The sequence below is a fragment of the Cnephaeus nilssonii genome (genome assembly GCF_951640355.1).
Source record: "Cnephaeus nilssonii genome assembly, chromosome: 8".
NCBI classification, from domain to species: Eukaryota; Metazoa; Chordata; class Mammalia; order Chiroptera; family Vespertilionidae; genus Cnephaeus; species Cnephaeus nilssonii.
The window spans coordinates 13,546,916-13,574,498 of NC_137079.1; the positions used below are offsets into that span (position 1 = coordinate 13,546,916).

The window sequence follows — 27,583 nt, forward strand, 5'->3', positions numbered from 1 at the left end:
GATGGCTCAGATCCCAGAGATCCCTGGAGACAATCCCAGGGGGTTCCATTCATAAGGTATCTGACACCTCAGACTACAAATAGATTCTTAGTGTGTGGAATACTCACCTGAATTTTCCAAGTTAGGGGAGAAGGGCTTCTCTTTTTCAGACAAAAATAGATGCTAAATGCCCAGGTCAAATGCACAAATTATACCAACTTTAACAATGTCTAATGAAAAGAAAGCAAATCTGGACCAAGCTCTAATGCTAGTCACATGGTTTGTCTGCTGTGTTGTCACCGTAACTTGGAAGGCTATGTGTTTCAGGCAACAAAAGAATTACTGCCATAAAATTAAACACTGCATGAGGCTCTGTCCTAAACATCCCTATTACTAATATATGGGCTGTTAGTACCGTATTTTCCGGTGTATAAGACGACTGGGCGTATAAGATTTTCCTGGGTTAAAAAGTCGTTTTATACGCCGGAAAATACAGTCCAATATCTAATCCATTATATCTAATCCCATCAATATAGTCCAATATACTGTATTTTCCGGCGTATAAAATGACTTTTTAACCCAGGAAAATCTTATACGCCCAGTCGTCTTATACGCCAGAAAGTACGGTATGTGTTGCTGTGCTTCACTCATGTCCATGAGACTATAACTAGAATGTGACTTTGGATCATCTTATTTTGAAACCCATACAATGGTATGAATCATCAACTTGTCTTTCACTAGACGTCTACTGAGGACTCAACTCAAACATAAATGAATTCTGGTCTTTCTCAAAGCATTCAACTGACCAAAGTAAACCTTCTTCTCCAATCACTAAATAATTACAATACTGAGCATTTAGAGAACATGTGCTGTGCACCAGGGGCTTTTGTTGTTGTTGTTTTTTAATTTCTTTATTGATTAAGGTATCACATATTTGTCCTAATCCTCCCATTCCCATCCCAAACCCCTTCCCACGCATGCCCCCACCCCCCTGTTGTCCGTGACCACTGGTTAGGCTTATATACATGCATACGAGTCCTTTGGTTGATCTCTCCTCTTACCCCCCCCCCCCCACCTTCCCTTTGAGGTTTGACAGTCTGATCGATGCTTCCCTGTCTCCCAGTCTGTTTTTGTTCATCAGTTTATGTTGTTCATTATTTACCCTAGATGAGTGAGATCATGTGATACTAGAAATACACTTATAAGAACTAAAAATGAGACAAGCAATAATGGTTATTCTGAGAGGCAAATGAATCAGTCTGTAGTGAGTTTCTTTCTGGGCCAACAGCTCTTTTGAGTCCAATTTCAATGTCAAACAGTTCCTTATGTGTACATGTCAGCAACGATATTTCAGTTCTGGATGGTGGACAAATGGTGGTAATACAGGTCCGACCCTCTCTGGTTTGGTCCCCAGGGGCTTTTGATGCATTATATCACTTAACTCTCAGAAGAGTGTTTGAGGTAAGTACTACTATTATTCCCATTTATAGATTAGAAACTGAAGCTTCCACTGCTAATAAGTGGAAGGGCAGAAACTCAAAGCCACGTCTATCCATCTTCAAAGTCCCTGTTTGTAACTACGACTCCATTCAACACTCCCATACCAGTTTTATGTATTCTTTAATGTCAATACCACACATGCGTATTATGGAGGCTATGAAGAGAGGAAGGAGGAAGAGAGACAGGTTTGTCATGAGTGTAGTTTTCCAGAATGGGCTTACTAGTTTGAAGACCTGAAGGAGATACAAATTCATACAGCACGACTTCCATTAGGTCAAATTCCAAAAAGCACTCTCAGAGAATCTTTATTTGTGTATGTTTCCATCTTCAGCTACCCCTCCACCTATTGTCTGCAGTTTCTCCCCCAAGAATATTACTGAGAAATAATAGTCTCCCCGGGATGCGCACAAAGCTTCCATTATCAGCAGTGAGAGTTACCTATGTGCAGGGGAAGGAGCCACCTGTTACTATTCTATCTTTATTTCAGTTACTGGCTCAAATTTAACATTTTTCAATATAGTTTGGCTGCGTTGATGTCCCTGTTTTATTGAGTCTCCTTTTCATCTCCTCACTTTCCTCCATAGCCCCGGTTATGACTTAGCACAGCAGAGTGTACCTGAGTAGCAATGGCTCCAGGTAACTCAGGTGCTGTCTATTCTCCACAGTTATGTAATGTTTAAAGCTTTATATGATTCCACAGATTGTTGCTAAATACACAGAGTGTTCCATTAACACAGTAGACGTGTTCCCGGATGGTGTGTGTAAGTACTATGTTTTGTAAGGTGAAATAGAGATTTCAATCAGTAATGGATCCAGCAGTTAGCACTTGTCCTTAGCCCAGCTAATTCTCACAGCAGCTCTCAACAGAGCCACTTAGAAGGGGGAAATTCATTCCAGCTCCAGCCAGGTCTTCTACACCAGCAAAATCTGAAATTCATCCAGTTATGTGCCAGAATGCAATTGGAGCAGAGAGACCCAGTATGCCACTTCGCATTCCTCCACAACCTCAGAGGACAAGCGGGTTTCCTGCCCTTCAGAGAACTGGGTCCTGCTTCCGGTTCTGCATAAACATGTCTCAGACTAGCACAGGGTCGTTTAGTTCATTCCAAGTAAAGCACAATCTGAATAGAGGTTCACAACCTATCACTTGCCCCCTCAACCTGGCCTGTGGAAACACACTGCCCTACAACGTGAATCTTAAGACCAAATTCCCTAGAGCAGTGGTTCTCAACCTTTCTAATGCCGCGACCCTTTAATACAGTTCCTCGTGTTGTGGTGACCCCCAACCATAAAATTATTTTCGTTGCTACTTCATAACTGTAATTTTGCTACTGTTATGAATTGTAATGTAAATATCTGTGTTTTCCGATGGTCTTAGGCAACCCACAGGTTGAGAACCGCTAGCAGGGTCGCCTAAGACCATCGGAAAACACAGATATTTACATTATGATTCATAACTAGTAAAATTACAGTTATGAAGTAGCAACGAAAATAATTTTATGGTTGGGGTCACCACAACATGAGGAACTGTATTAAAGGGTCACGGCAGTAGAAAGGTTGAGAACCACTGGTCTGGAACAACACGGTTACTTCTTTGCACATGAAGTGTCCAATAAACATCACCCACCTGCAGACTCCTGACCCTTTCCTGGGGTGCTACAGTTATTCCCACTTCCTGGTTCCCCAAAATTCGTAACTTCCGGCTTTATCCCTTGCAAAGTAAAATATGAGCATCCCAGCGACCTTTCAGATGCTCATTCCAGGGAACTATTTAAAGGAATCCTCATCTGAATCTGTAGCAAAAGGAAAAACACCGGCCTTTTTAATGACGTTTTACGTAATTTAAAAAATTTATTTAAAAATAAAAATTGCAATGCTTCTTGCTATGCTTCTTTATTTACACACCTAGCATTGTCTGAGAAATAATGCCACCTCTTTTCCTTCCAAAGGAAATAATGCCACCTCTTTTCCTTCTTGTCTCTGCTTGGATCCTGAGTTTTTCCTACAATTTTAGTGTCTAAAGAATGGCACACTCGTTGTCTTATCAGATGAGGTAAATGCCAAGTGGTAGGTTAGACAGGATCTCCTCTTCTGAATCTCAGGGTGCAGGCAGAAGGGCCCTGAAAACATGGATTAACCTCGTTGTGCTGTCCAATAATATCTAGTAATACTCTTGCTAATTGCTATTGGACAGCAGTAGACGAGGTGAATTTTTCCATAATGTGGAAGACTTAGAACTGAGTAACCATACTATGTTCTAGTATTGTTCTACCAGCTATTCGCAGGCTATGGAGATCATCTACATGGCCTCTACAGCTTTTGTCATATGCAGATGGCTGGAATTACTAGTAACATTCAGAAATTCCGATTTCAAAGATTTAGGTTGTGGTCAGATATACTTAATTTCCAAAAACTCTCCTTAGGATTCTGAAGGGCAAAGTCATTGAAAAACTGTTTTTAATGTATGATTCTTTTGTGCTGCCATCACCCATCCCAATCATTAGGCCAGAAATCTAAATTATGTTATTAATAACAATAATGCTTATAATACAGAGGGTAACCCCTGTGTGCCAGGTACTTTGTACACCTCCTTCACTTAAACTTCACAGAAAATGATCACTTAGTTTCACCCATGAGGATTTAGTCAGTTGAGCAACCTGTGCAAAATCACACAGCCAATATGTATGTGGCGGGTCGGCAGTTTGAATCTTGGTTAATCTGATTTTAAATTATATCACTTGGTTCAATATTATATTTCACCACAACCTAACTTTCCCTCTTAAGGCTCTTCAGAGTACATTTGTGAACTAAAGCAGTTCTCACAAAAGTCCTGAGAGGGAATTATAGGAAATATCATAAGAATGAAAGAAAGAAAGTGAAAAAAGGCAAAATAGTATGTCCAGAGTCATACGGGAAGTTTGTCGATCCGCCGGGACTTGGGCCCTGGCCTCCTGAGTCTAGTCTAGAGAAGCATACCGTTTTCCGATAAGGAGCCTGCCCCTTCTCTGAAGAATAAGCCCTGAGACCCTCCCTTTTGAAATAAAATATATAGTTAGTAGTTCAACCTCACCAAGAACCCACAGGTTGAGAAATACCATATTTTACAGGGTTTTTTTCCCTTCTGTTATTACCCAAACAAGATATGTCATCCATGTTTTCTTTTGTGTTTCCAAGAGTATTTTAAAAAAAAAGTAGTCAAGAGTTAAGCTGAGCAAATGGAAGCAATGTTTGCTGGAGCATTCTTTGCTGAATTTTTGTTGAGTTTTCTAGTGATCTGTCCTTAAATACCTCTGGGCACAGCTGTTAGACACAAGTTATGGCCTTTCCTGTCGAGTGCAGAGTAATAAAGACCACGCACACTTATTGTCTTCTCACAATTCCAATAAGTCAACCTGGTAACAGCTTGCAGAGCTCTGGACAGTTACGAGCATAAACAAAATATAGCATACAGTGCCGAGGAGAACGGATACTGTCTTTTCATTTACTTCCCAATCCAATTCAAGATGCAAACACTCAGTTACTTTGGAAAATTATTTTATCTTCATAAAAAGTCAGAAAATCTGACTGAGTGGTCAGCCCTGCCAAGAACCGGACAGATTAAATGTTAGTGGGCCAAATTTGGGACATTTTCCTCCACAAGCTCCACAGCTCAAATCTTCTACAGTCTATGTTTTCACAGGTTCCTACAATAACTTTCAGAATTAAGCATAATAATTCTATCACTACCATTTTTATAGTACTTTAAAAGTTAAAATATCAGTTTTTTACATATTGTCATATTTGAAACCTCAATCCTAGGAAGTAGGCGTTATGTTTATTTTTATAAATGAGTAAATGAAGCCACAAAGAGTTAGGTCACTTACATCTCAACAGCTTATAAAGAGGGACATGAAAACTTCCATGAGGTCTAGCTGAGGCCTGCATTTTCAGAAATCAGAAAGAATAATAATGTAATTTATGCTTTTTTATGATGTGAGTTTTCTAAATTAGCTTTGTTTCATATATTTATGGATGACTTGATTATTTTTATGCCTTAGAGTTTTAAGTGAAGAGCAAAAATTTAAATATCCTACAAATAAGCGAATAAAATTCCCCTTTATAAAGTTTTAAATATTCTCCTACATAACTCTAGAAACTAAGACTCATTTAGAAATGACATATTAAAAATAGCAAGATTGCTTTAAAATTATGACAAATATCCCAGTAAATGAACTCTATCCCTTGAAGAAAGCAATGTGCTTTTTGAAATGCAGACCTTTTGATTCAATTGGTATTTTGAAAATCCAGTGGTAGGAGCAGTTTATAGCTAATGACACTCTGAGGAGAACTTACACCAAGGACCATGCTCTGCTTTTCTGGACTCCCTCGATTTTTCAGTTTTGTTTGTTTTCCACACATATGCTTATTCTTAAACATCACATTCCTATGAGAATCTGTCCAACTAGAGAGGTCTTCTTAAATACCAAGTTCTTTCATCTTAAATATTTACCACTTTTTTAGTAATATTTTAAGTCCTGTCTGATGATTCCATTCAAAAACTGACAAATTAATATTTAAAATAATAGCCTTCTGCTATTTTTGAACTTGCATACATTGAAGTAATACACTCTTATTCATGATTAAGTTTGATTTACTCGGGATCATGAGTTTAGTACAGTTAATTTGAAGCAACAAGTTCTCAACCTTTAGTTATTCAGCATTTGAACTATGGGTGTTCCGTATAATCATGGCTGACTTTGCTAACTAATTTGCAGTGTCACCAAAATACGTACTACCCAGCTATTCTGCAGTCTCGACTCTTAGGGGTCAGTTTGTGCTTTAATATTGAAATGAAATTATTTGAGCACCAGCCTCATGCTCTAAAGCAATGCGAATGATTCCTGTCTAAAATAGTTTGATGAAAACATAGAAAGCTTATATTCCTCTATATATCCTCATTCAAATCCCTGCCACCTCTGTGGTAATTGGTGTAATCGTGCTTCCAAAAACTCATGGGCACCTAAAACCTCAGAATGTGACCTCCTTTGGAAATAGGGTTTTGCAGATATAATTAAGTTCATATGAAGTCATTTGGATCCAGGTGGGCCCTAAATCTAATGACTGACACCTTTATAAGAGGAGGACACACAGAGACACAGTGATGATCCTGTGAAGACAGGGGCAGAGATTGGAGAGATGCAGTTGCAAGCCGAGAAGCCACTAGAAGCTGGGAAAAGGCAAGGAAGGATATGATTTCAGACTCTGGCCTCCAGAGCTGTGAGAGAATGCATTTCTGTTGTTTTAAGCTGCACAACTGTGACCATTTGTTACCACAGCCCTAGTTTCTCCGCTTTATTCTTTCCTGGGATTTCCAGAATGTTTGTCTCTCTTAACATCCAGAGTCAGATTCAAAATCTGTTACATTCCTTGCTGGAAGCCAATTCCAGCATTTCATAATTGCAAGAGTTTCATCAAAAGGTTGATGGAACTTGGGGACTCAACAAGGGCTGAGTCACATATGTAATCACCTGTTGGAATGGCTAAAGGCATTTCCCCAAACCTGAAAAGGATGATTGTTTGCTGCCAGACAGCTCAGGGCATCTTAATCCACATGTTATTGCCTCCTACTGGCCAAACACCTGAACAGCCATAGGCTATTCTCCAATCTGACAATGCTTCTGTAGAAACACTACCCTTTGAAGTGTATATCTCCACCTTGCCTTAGGACAAATTGTGTTAATAAAAAGCAAGGGGTCCTGAGACAAGGAGAACTTAGCTCCTTTAGCTAGGCTCCTCTGACCCTCCAATGCCTTTCAAAATTATCTTTTGTCTCTGGATTCCTATTTAATCTATGCACAGCCCTTTCTCCAGATTCCAGAACCCTTCTAGATGCAGGATCAAGACCACCGGCGTTAAATGATGCCCAACGTCCGGCATTAATTCCTTTTCCAAGGAAATTTGTTTCTCCAAACATCTGATATCTGGGTTGTGGCTTTCATAGCTAAGTACCTCATTCAGATAATGATCTTAAAAAGAAAAATCAGTTCCCTTCCTGGAGGAATCTTGCCATATTGCAAGAACATCCAGGTTAACCTGCAGCCATTGTTTTAAATGTATGTTACGTTTGGAGCTCAAATATAACAATTACCATTGTAATATATTTAACTCTAAATCCCAATTTAAATAAATTATACAAAAAGGACCACAAGGTTAACAATATCATAATTGAAAATGAATTCCACTCATCAAGTCGTTTTTAACCTCAGTTCTTCACCCAAGCAGCAGTGATAGACACATGCAAAAAGCCCCAGAGTTCACATTCTTACCAACTTCTCTTTTCAAATTAGAATGTTGTCTGTCTAATAGAGAATAGCAGATCCATAATATCCTTTTCCTAACTTTTGAGGAGAGACCGACTTTTATAAATTATTTAGGGTTCATGTATGATATCAACATCTCTGTGAATGTGTTGTTTTCTTTAAATAAAATATATTTCACACATAAAGGAAAGACGGAGGAGCATTCATAACAAATAGCTAATAAATAGTCATGTACCTTGGTTTTAGAGATATTAAAATTTTACCACACAAACTGCAGGTATTTGTTTTTAAAGATATATAATTTTAACTCATATAGTTGAAGCTCTAGTTATGCCTGCCTCCCTTGCTTTTCCAAGATAAACTATTATTTTGGAGTTCATATGTTTCTTTCCATTCAGGTTTTCATACATTTACTGCATATGTAAGTATGCATAAACAATAGATGGTATTGTGTTGTGCGTTATCTTACATAAATAGAATTACCTATCATTTTGGCATTGTTCTTTCTACTCAATTTTATGAATTTCAGCTGTGAGTCATAGACCTGTTACAACAGTAAGCTTGAGTGAATATCCAGCCACTACTTATGTTATTAAATTAATCTTAGTTTTTAAAATAATATTATATACAATTATGAAAAAATTAGATATTCAATTTCTGTCCCAGAATTACTGTCAATATGCTTAGATACTTTCTTCCAGTCTTTTTATATGTAAACTAGAGGGCTGGTGCATGAATTCATGCACAGGTGGGGTCCAGCCAGCCTGCCCCGATGGGGGCAGATCAGGCCAGGCTGGCTGGGGGGGCACTGTGGGAGGCCAGCCGGCCCCACCCCCGATCAGGGTGGGGGGGGGGCGATTGGGGGCGGGGCCAGCAGGGGGGAGAGGCCATGGGCGGTTGGCTGGCCCTGCCCCTAATCGGGGTGGGGAGGCTGGTCGGGGGCAGGGCTGGCTGGAGGCAGGGGCCATTGGAGGGGCCGATTGGCGCCCTGATCGCGCCTGTTGGCCTCCGCAGTACGCATCATAGTGACTGGTTGTTCCAATCACTGCGCTTTTATATATACAGATATTTTGCATAATTGAAATAAATTTTAAATATTAATATAGTCATTTAATATTATATTATCATCTTTCCCCCCATTCTATACGATCTTTTTGACAATTGGGCTTAATGTCTCAAAAACTATCCATCTACTGTATAACTATCTCTCTATTTTGACGTATTTAATATATTTCTGTTTTACTTCCCCCTTTAAAAATAAATCTGCAATAAAAAAATAAAAATAGCCTCTGAACTTGTTAACTTTTATTATATTTGGTGTAATCTCCTCAGATTAAGTTATAAACCATTTTATAGAATACCTGCTCTATTACATATTTTTATTTGGTATCATATGGTCATAGAAATATGAGTGTACTATTTAAATAAATATTTTATATATTGTTTTTATTTTCCATACACACTTTAGAAATTATCATACTACATTCTTCCCTCCAGAACTAGGAAGTAGGAATAATAAGATTGCCTTTAAAAAGTTAAATTGCAATGAATCAGAGCAGAGATAAATGTCAAATCAACTCACCTGATTGAATGTATTAACATATATAAAGAAAAATGTGTTAACCAAAGAGCTTGCTGTCCAGTCCCAGAGGCAAAATCTCACTGCTATGTTTCATTGTAAATTAATAAATTAATTAAATGAAGAATTCACTTACTGTAATTTGACTTCCTATAAAGATTGCCCACGGGGAGAAAATGGCCTTGTCAAGCAGATACAAATATTTCGGTTTTTGAGGCAATCACATTTCTCCTTCTAAATTGAATTGACATTTAGTCCCAAGATTCTGTTTAACATTAGTCTGCCACTAAGAGATAAATCCTCTAACCCTACAAAATCAGGTTTTGGAATATGTAAGGCTTTTGATCAGACATTCCCACCAGACCCTACTGCCTTGGGGACTTTCAGTAGATAGCCATGTCGTTTTTTTCCATAAAAAAACTCATGATTAATTCAGTTAAATCAATCTTTTCCTTCACAATTTCCCTTACTGCTTCTACATATAGAGACTATATTCCCTCTAGAGACTTGTAAAATACTAAATTTTATTACTTCTATTGTTTGATATTTTAAGCATTTACCAATTTAATTCATTCAGTTAATGCAGTTTGCATATCAAGAAGAGCTCACCATTCATTCATTCATTCATTCATTCGTATCACAACTCTTCATCAAGTAACTACTAAGTGAAAATCTAGACTTTGTCAGGTGCTAAAAAGATAACAGCAAGGATTTCTGTCTAGTGGAGAAAATAAACTAGTTTACAGTGTTTTGATAGTTCAGCTGTGCTGTGGGAGTTGGAAGTGGGAATCCTGTCCAAACTGGGGCGGGAGGGAGAGAATTGAGGGTGAAGAAATGGGAGATTTGTGTGTGGGGGAGGGGAAGGTGCAGGGAGGTGGTGAGGGGGAATAGAAGAAACATACCAGAAAGGGACCAAAGCTCCAGAAATTAAGGTTTGTAAGGCTTATTTGGGCACATTGAATAATCTATATATAAAAGCCTAATATGCAAATTATCCCCATGGGAGTTCGACCAGGAGACCGATCACTCGCTATGACATGCACTGACCACCAGGGGGTGGCACGGAATGAAGGAAGGCCCCGGCCAGCAGCTGGCAGCCGGGGAAGGGAGGTCCTGGCTGGCAGCCAGAAGGCCTCAATTGACCCTGATCACCAGCCAGGCCTAAGGACCTTACCACTGTTCAAATTTTGTGCACCGAGCCTCTAGTTATATTATAAAATAAAATAAAAATGCAGGAGTGAGGAGTGTAGAGGTTCTCAAAGGGTTCGATTAGAGAGGGAAGCAGAGATAAATCACGACCTCTGTTATTTCAGAGATCACTTGGCAGGAGTATCCCTACTGAAATCCTTGTCTTTTGTGTTTTTAACTATAAGAGGGATTGCCAAGCTTTTTTATAAAGGGCCAGGTAGCAAATAAGCCAGAAGGTCTCTGTCACAGCTATTCAACTTGCTGTTTCAATCTGAAAGAAGTCCTAAACAACATACAAATGGGTATGGCTGCATTCCAATAAAACTTCATTAGTATAATAGACAACAGGCTGAAATTTGCCCATGGGCCATAATTTATTCTTCACTGGTATAGCAGACTTTCCTCAAAATAATAGATAATCATGTTTTTAAATAACAAAGGTCAAATAAACTTACATCTGAAACCATGGGGTAGGTTTTGTCTCTGTACAGAAGCTTATCCGAGTTGATTAAGAACCCCCCTTTGAGGAGCATAAGCATTAAACAGGGAATTAGTAAAAAAGAAAAATTAATGAATAAGGTGATTAATATCACATATAACATATTTATTCCAATGCTTTCACTAGAAAATGACAACCTCAAAATTTTCAAAACTTGTAAAAATAAAAACTTTGTACTTGTATACCATTTTAAAGAATGCACTATTTCTTCTAACTTTCAAAAATGATCTCAAAAATACATAAATCTTGAAGGCAGGATTCGTATATTATGCAAATTTTTCCAGGAACCCATTAAAATGCCTGGTACAGAAAAGTTATGTGAAGATACATTTAAGAGCAAATATCATTTTCCCTTTTTAGCAGCTGAAAAACTTGGTCTTAGGTTAAATGTTCCAATAAGGCCCATAAACCAACAATGTCAGAGGCAGAACAAGTGCCCAGTAACCTGCCTCCTGGATTTTAATTTCAGTTATACTCTACAGTCACAGATGTGAAAAGGAACACAGGGCTAACCATGTAGGATAATTAATATTTCATAAATACACAAAGATTATTAAAATGACTTTTATGGAATGAGCTATTGTCTTTGCTCAAAACTCCCCTTCAACTAGGAAATGCCTCTGACCCTCACTCCAGAAAATACCATGTAAATGCAAGTGACACTGTCTTTGGCCCAAGCTATTAAGACCGTAGATGGGCAATCTAACTCAAACAAAATCAGAGGAGGACTTCCCTGGATATTTAGAACTGTCACTGAGAAGGAGACTATAAAATAGAAACCCGGGCATTGTTAACACACATGTTTTGTCATGTGGATTGGAAAACAGAGATATCTATATTGCAACAAAAGAAAAGAATGCAGCAATTTACAGAGAGGCTTTTGTGTAAATCTTGGAGAGAGATTACTAAGCAGATTTGAGTTAGTCCAGCTGTTCTAGATGCCTACATATATTCTTACCCCTGGGATCATAGGAAATCCTGTGGTTCTTACATGCATCATCATTTCCATTTTGGTTTGTGTTTCTGTTTTTAGCCAATTACAAAGTAATGACTAATACAAAGAGTCATTAAAGGGACACATGGTCAATGTTTATCTGTGTTTATCTGATTTGAATCTGGAGAAAGTCTACATTGATAAAGTTAAGAGGAGAATTAAGACAGCTACCCAGAAAAACAAACAAGCATTACTCTTTTCTGAAATCTTTAGGTACAAGGTAAATATTCCCCAATGGAGAAAATCTGTCTGACTAAATATGTTAGCTTGATAGCAAAGAAACCATAGCCATTATTCACATCCATATAATGAGCTGGCTAAATTCAGAGGAAATTCTGACCTGCAGTCTGACAGAGAAAATGCTGATTGTGGATGTTCAGAATGGCAAAATGGACTTTTCTCCACCAGCAAAGCAGAGTAGTTGAAAGAGACTGTTGGCCTGCCACTTTTCTCTGTATTAGTGCACAGATGATCAAGGATTGGCAAAATATGGTCACACTTCTGTAATTGATTTATAATTGAAAAATATTTAGTTGACAGATAGGCATAGACATCCCAAACATATTTAGCCCTAAAAAATTCATTAGAAGACTTACTCACCTTCAAAATCACACAAGCATAGGGAATTTGGAAAAAAATATGCAGCCATTCTATTTGGAATAAATACACATTCTAAAGGATTCTATAGAGCTTCAGCAGGTATGTCTGATTAACATGTCTCCTCATTTAAATATATAATGTGATCTTGTAGGTTAGTGGTTCTCAAAGTATGGTCCCAGGAATAACAGCATCAGCATACTCTGGGAACTTGTCCCACTCAAGACCTACTGAATCAGAAACTCTGGCTGTGGGGCCAGCCATCTGTGAATGTAATGCATACTGCTATGGACTGAATTATGTTCATTCATCCTTCTCTCCCTATTAAATTTATATGTTGAAGCCAAAAACACCATTGTGATGGTATTTGGAGGTGGAGTTTTTAGGAGATAATTAGGTTTAGATGCTATTATGAGGATAGGGTCCTCATGATGGAATTAGAGATCAAAGAGCTTATTCTCTCCTTTCAAAAATTGTCTGCTTTGTATCTCATTCAAAGAAAGAAAAACATGTTGGGACACAAAATCCAGTAGCCTTACTAGTATAATAAGAAATATCTTTGCTATCCTATATAATAAAGAGGTAATATGCAAATTGACCATCACTCCAACACATAAGATGACCACCCCCATGTGGTCAAAGATGGCTGCCCCCATGTGGACACAAGATGGCTGCCACAAGATGGCCAGAAGGGGAGAGCAGTTGTGGCCAATCAGGCCTGCAGGGGAGGGAAGTTAGGGGTGACTGGGCCAGGAGAGGAGGACAGTTGGGGGGGACCAGGCCTGCAGGGGAGGACAGTTGGGGGGAACCAGGCCTGCAGGGGAGGGCAGTTGTGGGGGGAACAGGCCTGCAGGGGAGGACAGTTAGGGGCAACCAGAATGGCAAGGGAGGGAAGTTAGGGGTTACCGGGTCAGCAGGGGAAGGTAGCTGGGGACGACCACGCCTACAGGGAAGGACAGTTAGGGGTGACCAGGCCTGCAGGGGAGGGCAGTTGGGGGCGACCAGGCCAGCAAGGGAGTGGAGTTAGGGGCAATCAGGCCAGCTGGGAAGCAGTTAGGTGTTGATCAGGCTGGCAGGGGAGTGGTTAGGGGGTGATCAGGCTGGCAGGCAGAAGTGGTTAGGGGCAATCAGGCAGGCAGGCAGGCGAGCGGTTGGCAGCCAGCAGTCCTGGATTGTGAGAGGGATGTCCCAGATTGGAGAGGGTTCAGGCTGGGCTGAGGAGCACCCCCCACCCCATGCACAAATTTCATGCACCAGGCCTCTAGTTTCTAAATAAATGCCACTATAGTTATCTTGTATCTCTTACTAGAAGATAGGATGTTTGGTCATCTATTTTTGTGTTTATGATATTATAAAATATCTTCTCCTCCACCTCCTATATCATTGAAAGTCACTGTATTGTGTTTTCCAATTTGTGTGTTAACGTGTCAAGAATATAATTAATCATTTTGTTATAAAATTTTCTAAATAGTATGCAAAATCTATATAACATTTAAAAACTTGTAGCTGTTGAGTTTGTAGTCATTGAAATATAATCTTTGAAGTGTTCTCATATACATCACTTACATAAATGTTAAAACAGAGAGAATGGTTTCTAATCTTCAGCTTTGACTAATGCCATGCTTGTAACTAAACTCTTCAGTGGGTGATGCTAGAAAGTTTAAAATATATTCCAATAGTTGACCTTACTGAGAAAAAGTGATAAAATGATTTTTAAAGCATTATGAAACAGTGTTAATATGTAACTAACACCTGCTGACTTTGGTTACAGCTCCACCTCGGACAGTACGACTGGTCGACGGTAGTGGCCCTCATGAAGGCAGAGTGGAGGTTTTCCATGATGACCAGTGGGGCACAGTCTGTGATGACCACTGGGAACTGCGCAGTGGACTGGTCATCTGCAGGAGTCTGGGATTCCGCGGTGTTCTAAATGTGCACAAGGGAGCTAGTTTTGGACAAGGTAATCTTTTAAAAAAATATGTTTTATTGATTTCATAGAGGAAGGGACAGAAAGAGATAGACACATCTATGATGAGAGAAAATCATTGATAGGCTGCCTCCTGCACGCCCCCTACTGTAGATGGAGCCACACCCAGGGACGTGCCCTGACCAGGAATCTAACCCTGACCTCCTGGTTCATAGGTCAATGTTCAACTACTGAACCACACAGGCTGGGCAGACAAGGTATTTTTTTTTTTTAATTTATCATTGTTGAGAATATTACAGATTTTTAAAATGTTTTTTTTTTAAAAAAATGAAGCATAGGCATTCTCTAATATGCAGAAGCAAGTAGAGATAGAAACGTATAGCATAGGAAGAAAAATTGTGTGTAGGATTTTTTAAAATGGCCTTTCCTAGAAAGTAGAAATGAAGAGAAAGGGACATTAAAATCAAGTGACATATGCTCTCAGATAAACTTTAATATGTAAATTTTATTTAGATTCAATTGGTCAGTTGCAGGGCACTAACATAGAGGAAAATAGAGTGATTGGCAAAGCAGGACAAGTGAATTAATAAGGTGACTTAGATTCTATAAAGTGGACAGCTCATTTCTAATAGAAGGCATACAGCTGTCATCCATGCTGATTACTCACCTGGTAGGTGATGACTAAAAACTCGTCAGTTTTGGAAATAACAGCATGTGATGATGATCTGAATTCTTAGGATGTGTCTTTGTTGACAAAATGAAATATAGTTTGCCAGTTGTCCAGATAATTCAATCAATATGGACTAACTGAATAGCTCAACCCAAAAAGAGAAAAATACTCTAAAATAGCTTTTATCAAGATGACTTACACTTTACATTATCCAAAGAGTTGACAACTCTGCATTTAGCTTTGTATCTCTAAGGAACAAGCCTGGTGGTACAATTTATCAATTTCTTATATCCCAGATGGTAAAATCGCCACTGTTTCAACATTGCATTCACCTTAAGGCCTAGTCTCACAAGTAAAATATTCTTTGTCCCACAACTTTTATTCATTCCTGCTTGTATCTCGAGGGAGTTCTGGTCTAATGCACTGGCAAAAAAAAAAAAAAAAAAAAAAAAGTATTATAGAATCCTGGCAAGAAAATATTTTCTATTTAAATAAGTAATGAAACAATAGAGTTTAGTCTCATGTGAAATTAGTTTATTTATTTATTTCTTTGGCTACACGGAGGCAATTTTCTTCAGATAACTGGCCACTTCTCTAAGATGAATATCCATTTTTACTGAGGCTGTGCATTAGGGTAGTCGGTGATGCTATACATTATACTAGAGTTTTATTGATAAAACAGCAAGGTATGCCAGAATTTTGTTTTCTGTTTACATTTTTAAGCACCTGCTGAAATGAATCAGAAAGAACAGGCGTTTGATAACGAAGGAGCTATGAGTTGAAACTTTAGTGCTGATACTTTTGTTTCAGATTTCAATCTCTTATTTCAATAAAATGAGAATAATAATAATAATACCAAGCCAGATTTATTTTGAATCTTAAAAGAGTTGGCGTATAAGAAGTGTCAAGCCCTAGCCGGTTTCGCTCAGTGGATAGAGCATGAGCCCGTGGACTGGAGGGTCCTGGGTTCAATTCCAGTCAAGGGCACACACCTCTGTTGCAGACTTAATCCCTCGCCCTGGTCGGGGCGCAGGAAGCAACCAATCGTTGTTTCTCTCTCTCTGTCTCTTCCCCTCCCTACCACTCTTTCTAAAAGTCAATGGAAAAATATCCTCAGGTGAGGATTAACAACAACAAAAACGTGTCCAGTATAAAGCCTGCCAGGTGGCATTGCACAATAGAGGCAGAGAGCACCATCAACAGGTTACTTTCCATCCTCTGAAGGTTAGGAGAGCCAGATCTGTGTTGCATGGTACAGTGACAGAGTGAAGTCCCAAGGTTCACAGAGTTGAAAGTGACTTCGTACTGAACAGAGAGGAGTGTGACTGCATGTACTAGGAACTCGGATCATCTCCCCTCTCCACCCAAGGAGACCCAGCTCTAGTCTCTGCTCACTGCGTGGAATCCAGTACCAAACAAGTGAGGAATGAATGATTATGAGAAATTTAAAATCGCAAAGCAAGATGAGCTGGAAAAGGTAATAAAACTCAGGTTATTCGTTCTGAAGAAAAAGAGTCTGAGAAATAAATTTCACGATCTGCTTCATTGTGTTTTATTTTAAGAAACAGGCTTACTTTGTAAGCTGATTTGGGATTAGACACAGCAAACAACCTTTTTATGTAAAGCTGCTTATGCTCCCCCTTACGTTTCCACTCCACCTTAAATTTACAGTGTAACTGGGGTGGAGGGGGAGGCGCAGGAAAAGCCATTTTGAACGCAGCATAGAGAGACAGAAAACAGAAATATGAGTGGAAGGGTTGGGGAGAGAAAAGGATGCATTAGAATTTGAATTATTTGTAATTTCTTAGTAAAGCAAGAATAATCAGATTAATACTCTATGTATATATTCATTATACCAAAATTCAAACAAGAAGAGAAAACATTTGCATTTATTTTCTTTGTATAAGTCCCTATTAAAGAAAGAATACCATTTTCTCCGTGCAGTTTCTCTCTCTCTCTCTCTCTCTCTCTCTCTCTCTCTCTCTCTTTCTCTCTCTCTCATCTTTTTCTCTCAGTTTTGAAATAGCAAACCGAGCTTACCAGAGAGAAACCTTGTAGCTTTAAGAAGAATTAGTTTTGCAGCCGCAAGGACAGTGACTGATAGGAATAAAGCTTAAAGCATGCTCCTTTACATAGGTTCCTCCATTTGGATGTGTCTTTTGCTAAAGTGGAATGTTCTTTTTTCCTCCCCCTCAGTAGACCAAAAGGTTAACTTAAGGAAGCACTGAGAAGCCTTTTGCCTGTCACTGCATGGGGCAGGGAAGGGGGGGTGAGTCACTTCTCTCCCTGTGCAGGCTCTCCCATCCCTGTCCCAGTGGTCTCCCTGCAGCAAGCCTGGATGAGCTTGGCCAATGGTGGTACTCCTGGAATGTGTTCCAGCCCGTCTGAGCCCCTGTGCTAATGCAGGAAGCATAAGCTGGGCCAGGAGCAGCTAGCTCTCTCCTCTTCGCCTCGGTTTACAGAAGTTTGTGCTGAAGCCCCAAACCTGAGAGCAGAAACAAAAGACAATTCTAGATATACTAGTAAATGTCATATTCTATTCATCCCTCCTTTCCCGTTTCATAATCAAATTTCTAAGTGGAATTCAAAATAAATACAAGAATAAACCGAAGGAGACCATAGATATAGCTAACTATACCTCTGAATTAAGCTTCAGTAAATGGGAGTAAAAATAATATCAAAGATAAATAAAATATCTCAATGGATAGGAGCTCAAATTCTTGCATACTGTACCTTGCATAGTGGCAGCTTTACAAGATGTCTACATGTTGGATCTTATGGAACCTGATATGGAGCCTATAGAGTTCTCAGCACATCTGTTTTGTTACTATGGTAACAAAGACAGTATGAAGTAGGAATAATATTGTTTAGCAAGTGCTGATTACATGATCTCATTTAATGCACATTGTGCCTGTGAAAAATAGATATTGTAGCCCCAATTTTTCACAGAGAAAGTAAGTAAAGCTGTCACAAAATTTGCCCAAGTTTACATGGCTATTATGATGCGTTTTTGTGTGTTTTTTTTTTGGGGGGGAGGTGTGTTATAGATTATTGTCATAACCTGTCTCTTCACTAGACAGAATGTTCTAAGTTATTTATGCTTAAGAACTTCATGTTGGAAGAGCTTGCTTCTTCAAAATCATAGATTTTAAGAGGTAAATGAAATTTTAGAGGTACTTCAGCCATGTCCCTTTATTTTGCTTGTATAAATACAGTAGGGAAAATGAGTGGCTTCTTTAAAAACCACAAAGCTAGAATCCAGAACTTTAGTCTGTTTCATCATTCTCTATTCTGATTCCCATCCCATTTCAACTTTGATCTGAAAACACAATTATTTTCTTTGAGAGGCTGTTGACAAAGTACTTCCCTACTATAAGTCTTAAAAGGGATGCAAATCCATGTCACTCAGCCATAACTGGATTTAATTCACATTCATGCAGAGAATGTTAACCATGTGGTTTTTACTTCCACAGATATCAACTCAGCAGCTAGTCGAAAAATCTCATCACTTTGCTATATATCTGGCTAATGTATAAAATCTGATTCCCTTTTTCCCCATAAAAGTTTGGGTTAGTGATGATTAGATTAAATAAACTCAGAGTCCCTCAAAGAACACTATCTGCATTCTTTTAAAAGAAGAGATGAAGGGAAAATGGCAGAGTCTGTCAAACATGCTCTCAATCATCACAAACCAAGCTCTTGAACCCCCAGAAGCCACGGACAGCGCCTTCAGTATGTCTGCTTTTGGAACACCAAGTCAGTTTGTCCCGACACAGCCACAAAATGTTAAAGGAATTGAAGCTGTGTAGATGATTAGGTAGATGACAGATAGGCAGATAGATAGATGATAGATAGGATTAGAGAATGAAAACATCGAAACCATACTCATCAATTTTGCATAAGTTCCCACTAAGAAGAAAGAATAGTTTGGAGGCAAAAAATAAAAATGACACCAGCAGCAACAAAATCCTCAAGTAACAGTTACTACCTGAGGAAATAAAAACAAATTTGCTTTTTTATCTTTGAGGTACAGATGAAGATAAAATTGTATTAATTTTATGCCACCTTAGCATTAATTTTTAATGCAGAAACCAATTTGGAAGGATATGGGAAATGTGTATTAAGTAAAATTTTCCCTTAGGCTCAATAGTCCTGAATATATTAATATAAAAATAAAATGACAAATCTTTGAACATTACTTTTATAACTCTTATTTGGGCTCCTGTGTAGTCAATAAATATCACCAAGCTATAAAGGGCATTATGTTCTATTGCTGGCTCTGTTCTCCTTGAGAAAGCCAAACATCCTTTCTGAGTCTGTTTATCTACCCATGAAATGGAGATAATTGCCATTATTTTACAAGATTATTAGAAGAGTAAATTTTTTAAATCATATGTGAAAAGGCTTAGTATGTTCACTGTGTCTGAGTCTTTTCCACATAGAAAAGACCAGATTACCCGATAGCACAATCTGCTTTTCATATTAGTGGGGTCAGAGTTAGTTCTAGATGCAAGGGTCAGCCCTGCCACTAATTACGTGTGTAAGCTCAGTTGCTCCATTTGCCTAAAGCAGAGGTCCTCCCTAGGAAGTCAGTGCAAGAGAAAATGGATTTTGATTTTGTTCACTCGTGTAGATGCTCAAAACATCTGCTGAACCACCCAATGAATAATGGAGAGCATTGCAGTAAATCACTGATTGAAACCTGGCTCTAGGCGGATGCAGGGGAATGCTCCACCATGCATTAGCTTTGTGACCTTATTGTCTCCTATTTTTACTTTCCTCTCCAGTAAAATGGCATATAGAAGCACTTAACTTTTTAAGGTTATTTGAGGATTCAATGAGATAACAGATCAAAAGTACTTTGAGTGTTTCTGCCTACATTGTAAATTCTTCAAAGAGTGGGCTGAGATATTCATTATTATGACCCCAGAATGGTATTCTAACATTCATGGATTCCTCTACTGTGGTTTCTAAAAACAGACAATCCCGGTATGAACATTTCAAGCTCACATGAGCTCTCCAGGTCCTCCTCTTACAATTGACCAGTCCAGGATAGCCTTTGCTTTTCCAATAGATTGTTTGAATCCTAATGATTTAATTTCTGTTATATTAAATGAAAAATACAATGTTCCTAGTTCCCTTGGTAATGTAAACCAAAATATAATTTTGTCTTATATTTGGATCTTTCTAATGAAGGCACAAATTATACAAAAATTAAGCGATTGTACCAATTTATTTTACATGTGGAAATCAAAATTTCTTGTCTAATTCAACAAGTAAATAAAAACATGAGTCATCACAGAAAATGTTTACATCAACATCCTATTAACTTATAGACTCTTCAATTTAACTTGCACATTTCTGCTAGGCACAATTCTAAAATGTAGTTCTGATGATGTCATTTCTTGTTGTGACTCAGTATAAAATTCAAAATATTTTATGGTGTGGTCCCAGCTTCCTATCAGCCTTCCTTCTTCCTCATTAATATACTTTGTGTTTGGATGCCAGGAGACTACTCACTATCCTAATACCTCCAGCATGGTCATGCTGTCCCCACTATATGGAATGACTTCTATTTTATGCATGGAAACCTCTATCTCCACTTTTTAAGATTGGGTCAAATTTTATCTACATTGTGATTACAAAATTCCCAATATCTGCTAATTTATTCTTATATTATACATACATATGACTATATATTATACACATTAATAATCATGCACATATTGTTAACTTATGAAGCTAACAGAATATTTGAAAAATCAAGAAGAATAATGCCATTGTATGTGCTTTACATATGCCTCTGGAAAACAAGGTTTTATTTAACTGTTTTATAGTGACCCAAAAATCTGTTTGCAAGTTGATTTAGTATTTCTAAGTACATTTCATATAGCTCTTGTGACTGAAAGAGGACCTTTTAACATTGATCCGAATGAAAAAGCCCTCCACCAGTTTTGCAAAGGTGCTTGCTGAAATTTAGCTGCTAAATCAACAGTTTCCTGATGGCATGAAATGTTCTTGAAAATTCATTAGGAGGTTTGCCATGTTGTATGTTTAACAAAACCCAATGAGATCATTCATTTAGACGTTTTCAAAGGTTCTGTTTCTAGATGTCATAAGCCTAAAAGAAAGAACTTTAATAAATGAAACACTTAGAAAATTTTTTAGAAAACATTTCCAAACCTTCTTTTTTAAAGTTATTTTTTCTTGCAATGAATTCATTTCAAAAAAGCAGTTTTCTTCTTCATGATTAAAATAACATCCTTATCTTAAAAGTGGCAGTTAAGTGTGTTTATTTAGATGAATATCTTCAAGGCAGCCTACTGCTGACATCCATTGTTTTTTCTTCTAACTTGGCTGAGGAAGAATCAGAAAAGGGTGTGAGCTTTGCCATTTTCTTGTTATTTGCCTGCCCTTGCAAAGAATGCAGACTGGTGCAGCCACTGTGGCGAACAGTATGGCGTTTCCTCAAAAAACTAAAAATGGAACTCCCATTTGACCCAGTGATCCCACTTCTAGGAATACATCCCAAGAAACTAGAAACACCAATCAGAAAGGATATATGCACCCCTATGTTCATAGCAGCACAATTTACCATAGCTAAGATTTGGAAACAGCCTAATTGCCCATCAGTAGATGAGTGGATTAAACAACTGTAGTACATCTACACAATGGAATACTATGCTGTGTAAAAAGGAAGGAACTCCTACCATTTGCAACAGCATGGATGGAACTGCAGAGCATTATGTTAAGCTAAATAAGTCAGTCGGAGAAAGATAACTATCACATGACCTCACTCATTTGTGGAATATAATGAACAACATAAACTGATGAACAAAAACAGATCCAGCGACAGAGAAGCATCGATCAGACTGTCAAACCTCGGAGGGAACATACTAGTCCTTTGGTTGATCTCTTCCCCTTAGGGTGGGGGTAAGGGGAAGAGATCAACCAAAGGACTAGTATGCATGCATATAAGCCTAAACACAGACACCAGAGGGTTATGAATGGGGGAGTTGGGGGGTATGGGAGGGATACTGACACATATATAATACCTTAATCAATCAAAAAAAATAATCCATGGTCTTCTTACAGGACAGTTTGTAAGACCTCCGCTAGTTGTAGTGGTTTTAGGTTAATTAAAAATAGGAAACAAGTCCATGTAAACTAAAATACTAGAGGCTAAGAACTCCAGGATACCTCATGATCCAGGTCTACCCCATACCCATACACTTGAATTGTCAGGTCATTGCATATACCCATTACTACTGAATCTTATTTTTTTCTTATTTTTAAAAATAAAAATAATATGCTAAATGCTTTAATCTGTGACTTTGTAGAACTGTGTACCTTTATTACAGCTCTTACACTTTGGATTTTAGTATTTTACACAATGACAAAATATAAAGTTTTCTGGGGCAGGGGATTGATTTTTGAATCCTAATAAAGAGCACAGATTCAAATGATCAACACATTCTGTTAAATTAGTGAGTAAATAAATGGCTTTGTTCCATTCAAATATAAAAACTAAACTATACTTCCTAATAATGCAATTGTATCTGATTTCTGTAGGTACTGGTCCAATATGGCTGAATGAAGTATTTTGCTTTGGGAGAGAATCATCTATCGAGGACTGTAAAATCCGACAGTGGGGTGTGAGAGCCTGTTCGCATGCCGAAGATGCTGGAGTCACTTGTGCTTTATAACGTATTACATTTCATTCACATTTATGAAATCGCTGCAAAATGGTTTTATTACTTTTCTCCATTAAAATCAGTTTAATGAATATTTAAGAGATTAAGAATATTGCCCCAAAATACGGAATATTTAAAAGTCATTGGATAAACATATTAACAACCTTCATACTTACTATATGTTTGTTTTTGAACCATTTTAACATCTAAGTTGTCAAATGGAATTCTATGATGATTTATACATTGAATTGAATATACTGAAGTTTAAGGCTTCTAGATTACAAATGTCAGTAATATGGAAACAATTTCAATCAATGGTTCTAATTCATATCTTCACCAGGAGATTACAATTTTAATCATTTTTGTCTTCTTTGTAATCTATTTTGTTGATTTTAATTGAATTACTTTCTGAATAATGAGAAGGTTGAGAAAATTTCTTTGGTGCCAAGTTCAAAAAATCTTTAATTCATGCATATTTTTAAAGAAAAAATCTTATCCAACTGTCGAGATGTCTAATGAGCAATAACTTGGCTGTAAATGATAAGTTTCTGTCATGTAAAACTTTTATCAGAAGGTTTTGCAAGATCATGTATTAACATGGTAAACAATAACATGCTTAATAGCATATTTATTAACAATAACGTAGTTGTTTTAATGGTAATGTATTGACAGTTTTTTAAAAAAAGTATATTTTTATTGATTTCAGGGAGAAAAGTAGAGGGAGAGAGAAACAAACATCGATGATGAAAGAGAATCATTGATCTGCTGCCTCCTGCACACCCCCAACTGGGGATAGACCCCCTCCCCCTCAACCCTGGCATGTGTCCTGACCTGGAATTGAACTGTGACCCCATGATTCAAAGGTCGACGCTCAACTACTGAGCCACGCGGGCCGGGCCGTATTGACAGTTTTTACCGAATCATAAAGTTAGTTGAAAGCAAGACTCAGGAGAAAAGGCACAGGCCCACCTTTGCCAGATTGTGTATAAATAATGGATGGATCAAAAGTGTTGTTTTTAACATGCAGCTCAGATTGTTATGCACTTACGTTGAATAATTACCTGTTGCCATTCTAATACACTGTGTTTAAAATGTAAATGCACCTCCTTACTCCATCTGAACTAACAGCATGCTAATGTCTTGAGTGCAGAAAGAAGTGTCAACTATCCTGTGTTTTTCCATGAAGTCCCTGCCTCCCATCACTACGCTAGGTTTATATTGCATCCACATAGCTATGCTAGAGCTAAATTTTCCAAAATTCTCTTTCCTGCATTGTTCTTGTCATGGACCACAGAAGGCATTTTGCATGGGGTTGGGAAAGAGTGTGTAGAAGCAGCCACGGGTATCTTGAGGCTCAGAATGTCAGGCAGGGGCCGCAGAGCACCGAGAGCACACACAGGTTGTCCCCGCTCTGCTGGCTGACCTGGTTCACAGGACAGAAGTGCCTGTAGCTCCCCAAGTCCCCCAGCCATCCCAGTCGGTCGGAGTGTTCCTGACAAGTAGGAGACCAGAAAGAAAGAGAAGAATCCTGGGCCCTTCTTGGGAAGTGGTTATGATCCAAAGAGAAAGAACGCGGTTTGGCACAGAGCGGATTTTTATGTCAGTGCCACAGAAGGATAGTGTCCCATACTCCTAGGCCAGGTGCATATTAGCTCCCTGGTAAATTCACTGCCTTCTCCTGAGGCTACCGGAACCAGCAAAGCTGGAGGCAGTGAGAAACTAATACAGGTTCCAGCGCATCCTCCTGGCTTCCACTTTGTCCTTGCTGTCTCCACGTTCATGTCCATCTTCCTTGCTAAACTGCCACCCTGCTGAACTCAGACGACCCAGCACCAGGCATAAAAACAGCAAACATTTCTTAGAGGCTTAGTCACAATTGCACAAGACATGATATGTTAAAAGGAATAAAGGAAGAGCTGCTCCGGACCGGGAGACAGTGACTGGCCGCAGACAGCAAAGTGGACAAGAGAACATGGGGCATTCAATAACTGCATGAGCCTGACATTTAGAATCTTCTAGTTTGTAAAGAAATGAGATTATTTTTAATTATTTTGGTTGTTTAACTGTGCTTTCTGAGATTGAAACACAGGTTTTTAGAATTACATCAAGTATCAAACTCTTCCACTGTAGGTTTTTCTACAAAAATGTCAAGTACACAAGTGATTTTTAAAAAGGGAATATACTATATTATTGTTAATAACTCTAGAATTGAATGAGACCGTTAAAGCTCTTTGAGGTTCCCTGAATGAAAAACTCTATTACACTCCTAGCTAGAGTAATTTTAGGTAACGGGAGGAAAAGCAAACTGAAATACATGTGTTAATCACCCATTAAGAATCTCCCTAGGGCCAAGTAAGTTCAATCAAACCTGTGAAACATTCCAATTACTTTCAGAAACGTCTTTGATGCTTCATACTTACAGTATTTCCCTAAAAAGACTGATGCAATTAATGACATAAATTGCTCTTATATTTTCTGTTGTTAAATTCATAAAACAGTCCTGTTCTAAAGGTTCAATGAGAATAAAGTGAAAACAGCAACTATTCTGAATTAGGGCTTATAAGGGCAGGCAAGCTGGCTTTCAGAGAACCAGTTTGTCTGATATCCAGATCAGCTGCCAGAGTGATCAGAGGGTGAAAAGGAATAACCTGAGAGAGTTCAGATAAATTAAAAAACGAACAAACCAAAAAACAGGAAGGAGGAGAGAAGGGAGAAGAGGAAGGTGGCAGGAAGGAGGAGAGGAAGAAAGAAGGACTAGAAAACGGAAGAAAGGAGATTCAAGGAATAACAAATTTGCTAATTGTCACTTCATCATGCGTCAAAGTTCTGAATTAAAAGGTAGGCCAGTTTGTGATATTTTTAAACATCTTATACTGAGGAAGTGAGATAGCAAATTAATTGGGGGAAAGTGACTCTTGGGATTGTAGTAGAGTTAGACAATTCTTTCTATGTTAATAATCCAAATTCCAAAGTTGACTTCCTACTCAAAGCCGAGTTTTATTTTGTATCACAGGTAGTAAGGGAATCAAGACATTTAAGAGAAGCAATTTGTCGTTGAGTTCTGACCGGTGGCTCTGTACTCGGATTATAACTGAAGGAGATCACTGCTTGTAGACTTGACTTATGTTTACTTAGAGACAACAGACCAAACACTGCCTATGCTAGAACACCGTCTGCTCTGTTTTTCATTTTCAAATAGAATCACAATATTATCAGCTAATCATTTACATTGAGAAAAGTTATATTAAGATAAAGCAAATGCATAACCTTCTGTCTGTGGATTATGCTTTTCCTGTAGAGATAAAAAAACACACAAAAAAACTTAAGTAATTCATTCTTATTTTCTGAGTTATCTTCTCCGTGAACAGGAGAGCAGCATCATTTCACAAAACGGCTAATATTTGTCAGAGAGCCCTGGGAGTTGGTCAGTGTGCTGCGCAGGCAGCGGGAGACCCGGATTTCTCTCCTGGGTGCGCCTCTTGCTTGCTGCGTGTCCTTTAGGGAAGTCATTTTACCTCGAATCCTCAAACCCTGGCAAACAAAAGAGGAGTGTGTCTTAGTAACTCAGTGTGATGGCGAGGACCAGAGGTGGATGTAAAGAACCAAACAGAAATCATTCGTTTTCTCTTACCCGTAATATTTACTGGCCACCCCCACATTTGATAGTGTTAATCCAAGTCAAGAAACTGAATTATGTTGAAGTTACTTTTGTTTTCTAGACGATGTTCTTTTCATTTTGATGTGACTTTGAGACCCTCACACATTATAGCTTTATTGGGGCTAAAAATGGGATAGTGTTCTCTAAATTACAAGGGAAAGTTAATTGTGTATCTAGAACTTTTGATTGACTCGGGTCCTTAGGCAGGGAGAATGCTGTGCCAATCAGCATAGTCTACGTCAGTGAAGAGATGATTACCTTGTAAGCAAAATACGTTTAAAAAAAAGCCAGTAAGGGGGACATTCCCAAGGCTGTCTGGGGTATGTGGCTTGTCCAGTGCGAACAGCCAGCTCTCGGCCTCCATGGGCATTCGGAGAAAGGAGAGAGGCGGGAGGGAAAGAGGAATGTTCACAGGCAGATCCTAAATGGAGCCGCAGCAGAAATCTCAGGTCAAGAAGCAGAGGCCGCCCCGGTGAATCCGCTTCCCTCGGCCTTCCAAAGCTCCAGTCCTTTCCCGGGTGCTTTCTCTCTCTCTCTCTCTCTCTCTCTCTCTCTCTCTCTCTCTCTCTCTCTCTCTCTCTCTGCATCAGTGCTGTCCTGTCTCCACTGATTTTTGTTTTGTTTTACTTTCCCCTCTCACTTCCCAAAAGGCCTGGGGTTTCATTTAGACACTGTTAGGTAAAACCTGTTAGGTAAAACCTGTTCGGTAAAACCGGCTGGTCCTGGAGAACGCCAGCCAAGACCCCCATCCAAGCCACTTGCTGGTGCAGCCGGTCAGCCATACCTGACACAGCAGCCATCCCAGTCGGTCGGAGTGTTCCTGACAAGCAGGAGACCAGAAAGAAAGAGAAGAATCCTGGGCCCTTCCTGGGAAGTGGTTCTGATCCAAAGAGAAAGAACGCGGTTTGGCACAGAGGGGATTTTTATGTCAGTGCCACAGAAGGATAAAACTTGAGCAGCCTGAGTAGAACACTAAGCTGAGAACACACCAACAGTTTG

At 38.7% G+C, this 27,583-nt stretch overlaps 1 protein-coding gene across 1 annotated transcript in view; it reads left to right on the forward strand.

Moving 5' to 3' along the window:
- The window catches only part of MSR1 (macrophage scavenger receptor 1), a 66,769-nt gene extending 42,768 nt beyond the window's left edge, over nt 1–24,001 (forward strand). Inside the window, exons 9-10 of the mRNA XM_079779637.1 lie at nt 14,407–14,595; nt 22,805–24,001. Of these exons, the coding sequence (XP_079635763.1) occupies nt 14,407–14,595; nt 22,805–22,938 (323 nt within the window). The 3' untranslated portion in view covers nt 22,939–24,001. The remainder of the gene's footprint in view (nt 1–14,406; nt 14,596–22,804) is intronic.
- The last annotated feature ends 3,582 nt before the right edge of the window (nt 24,002–27,583 follow it).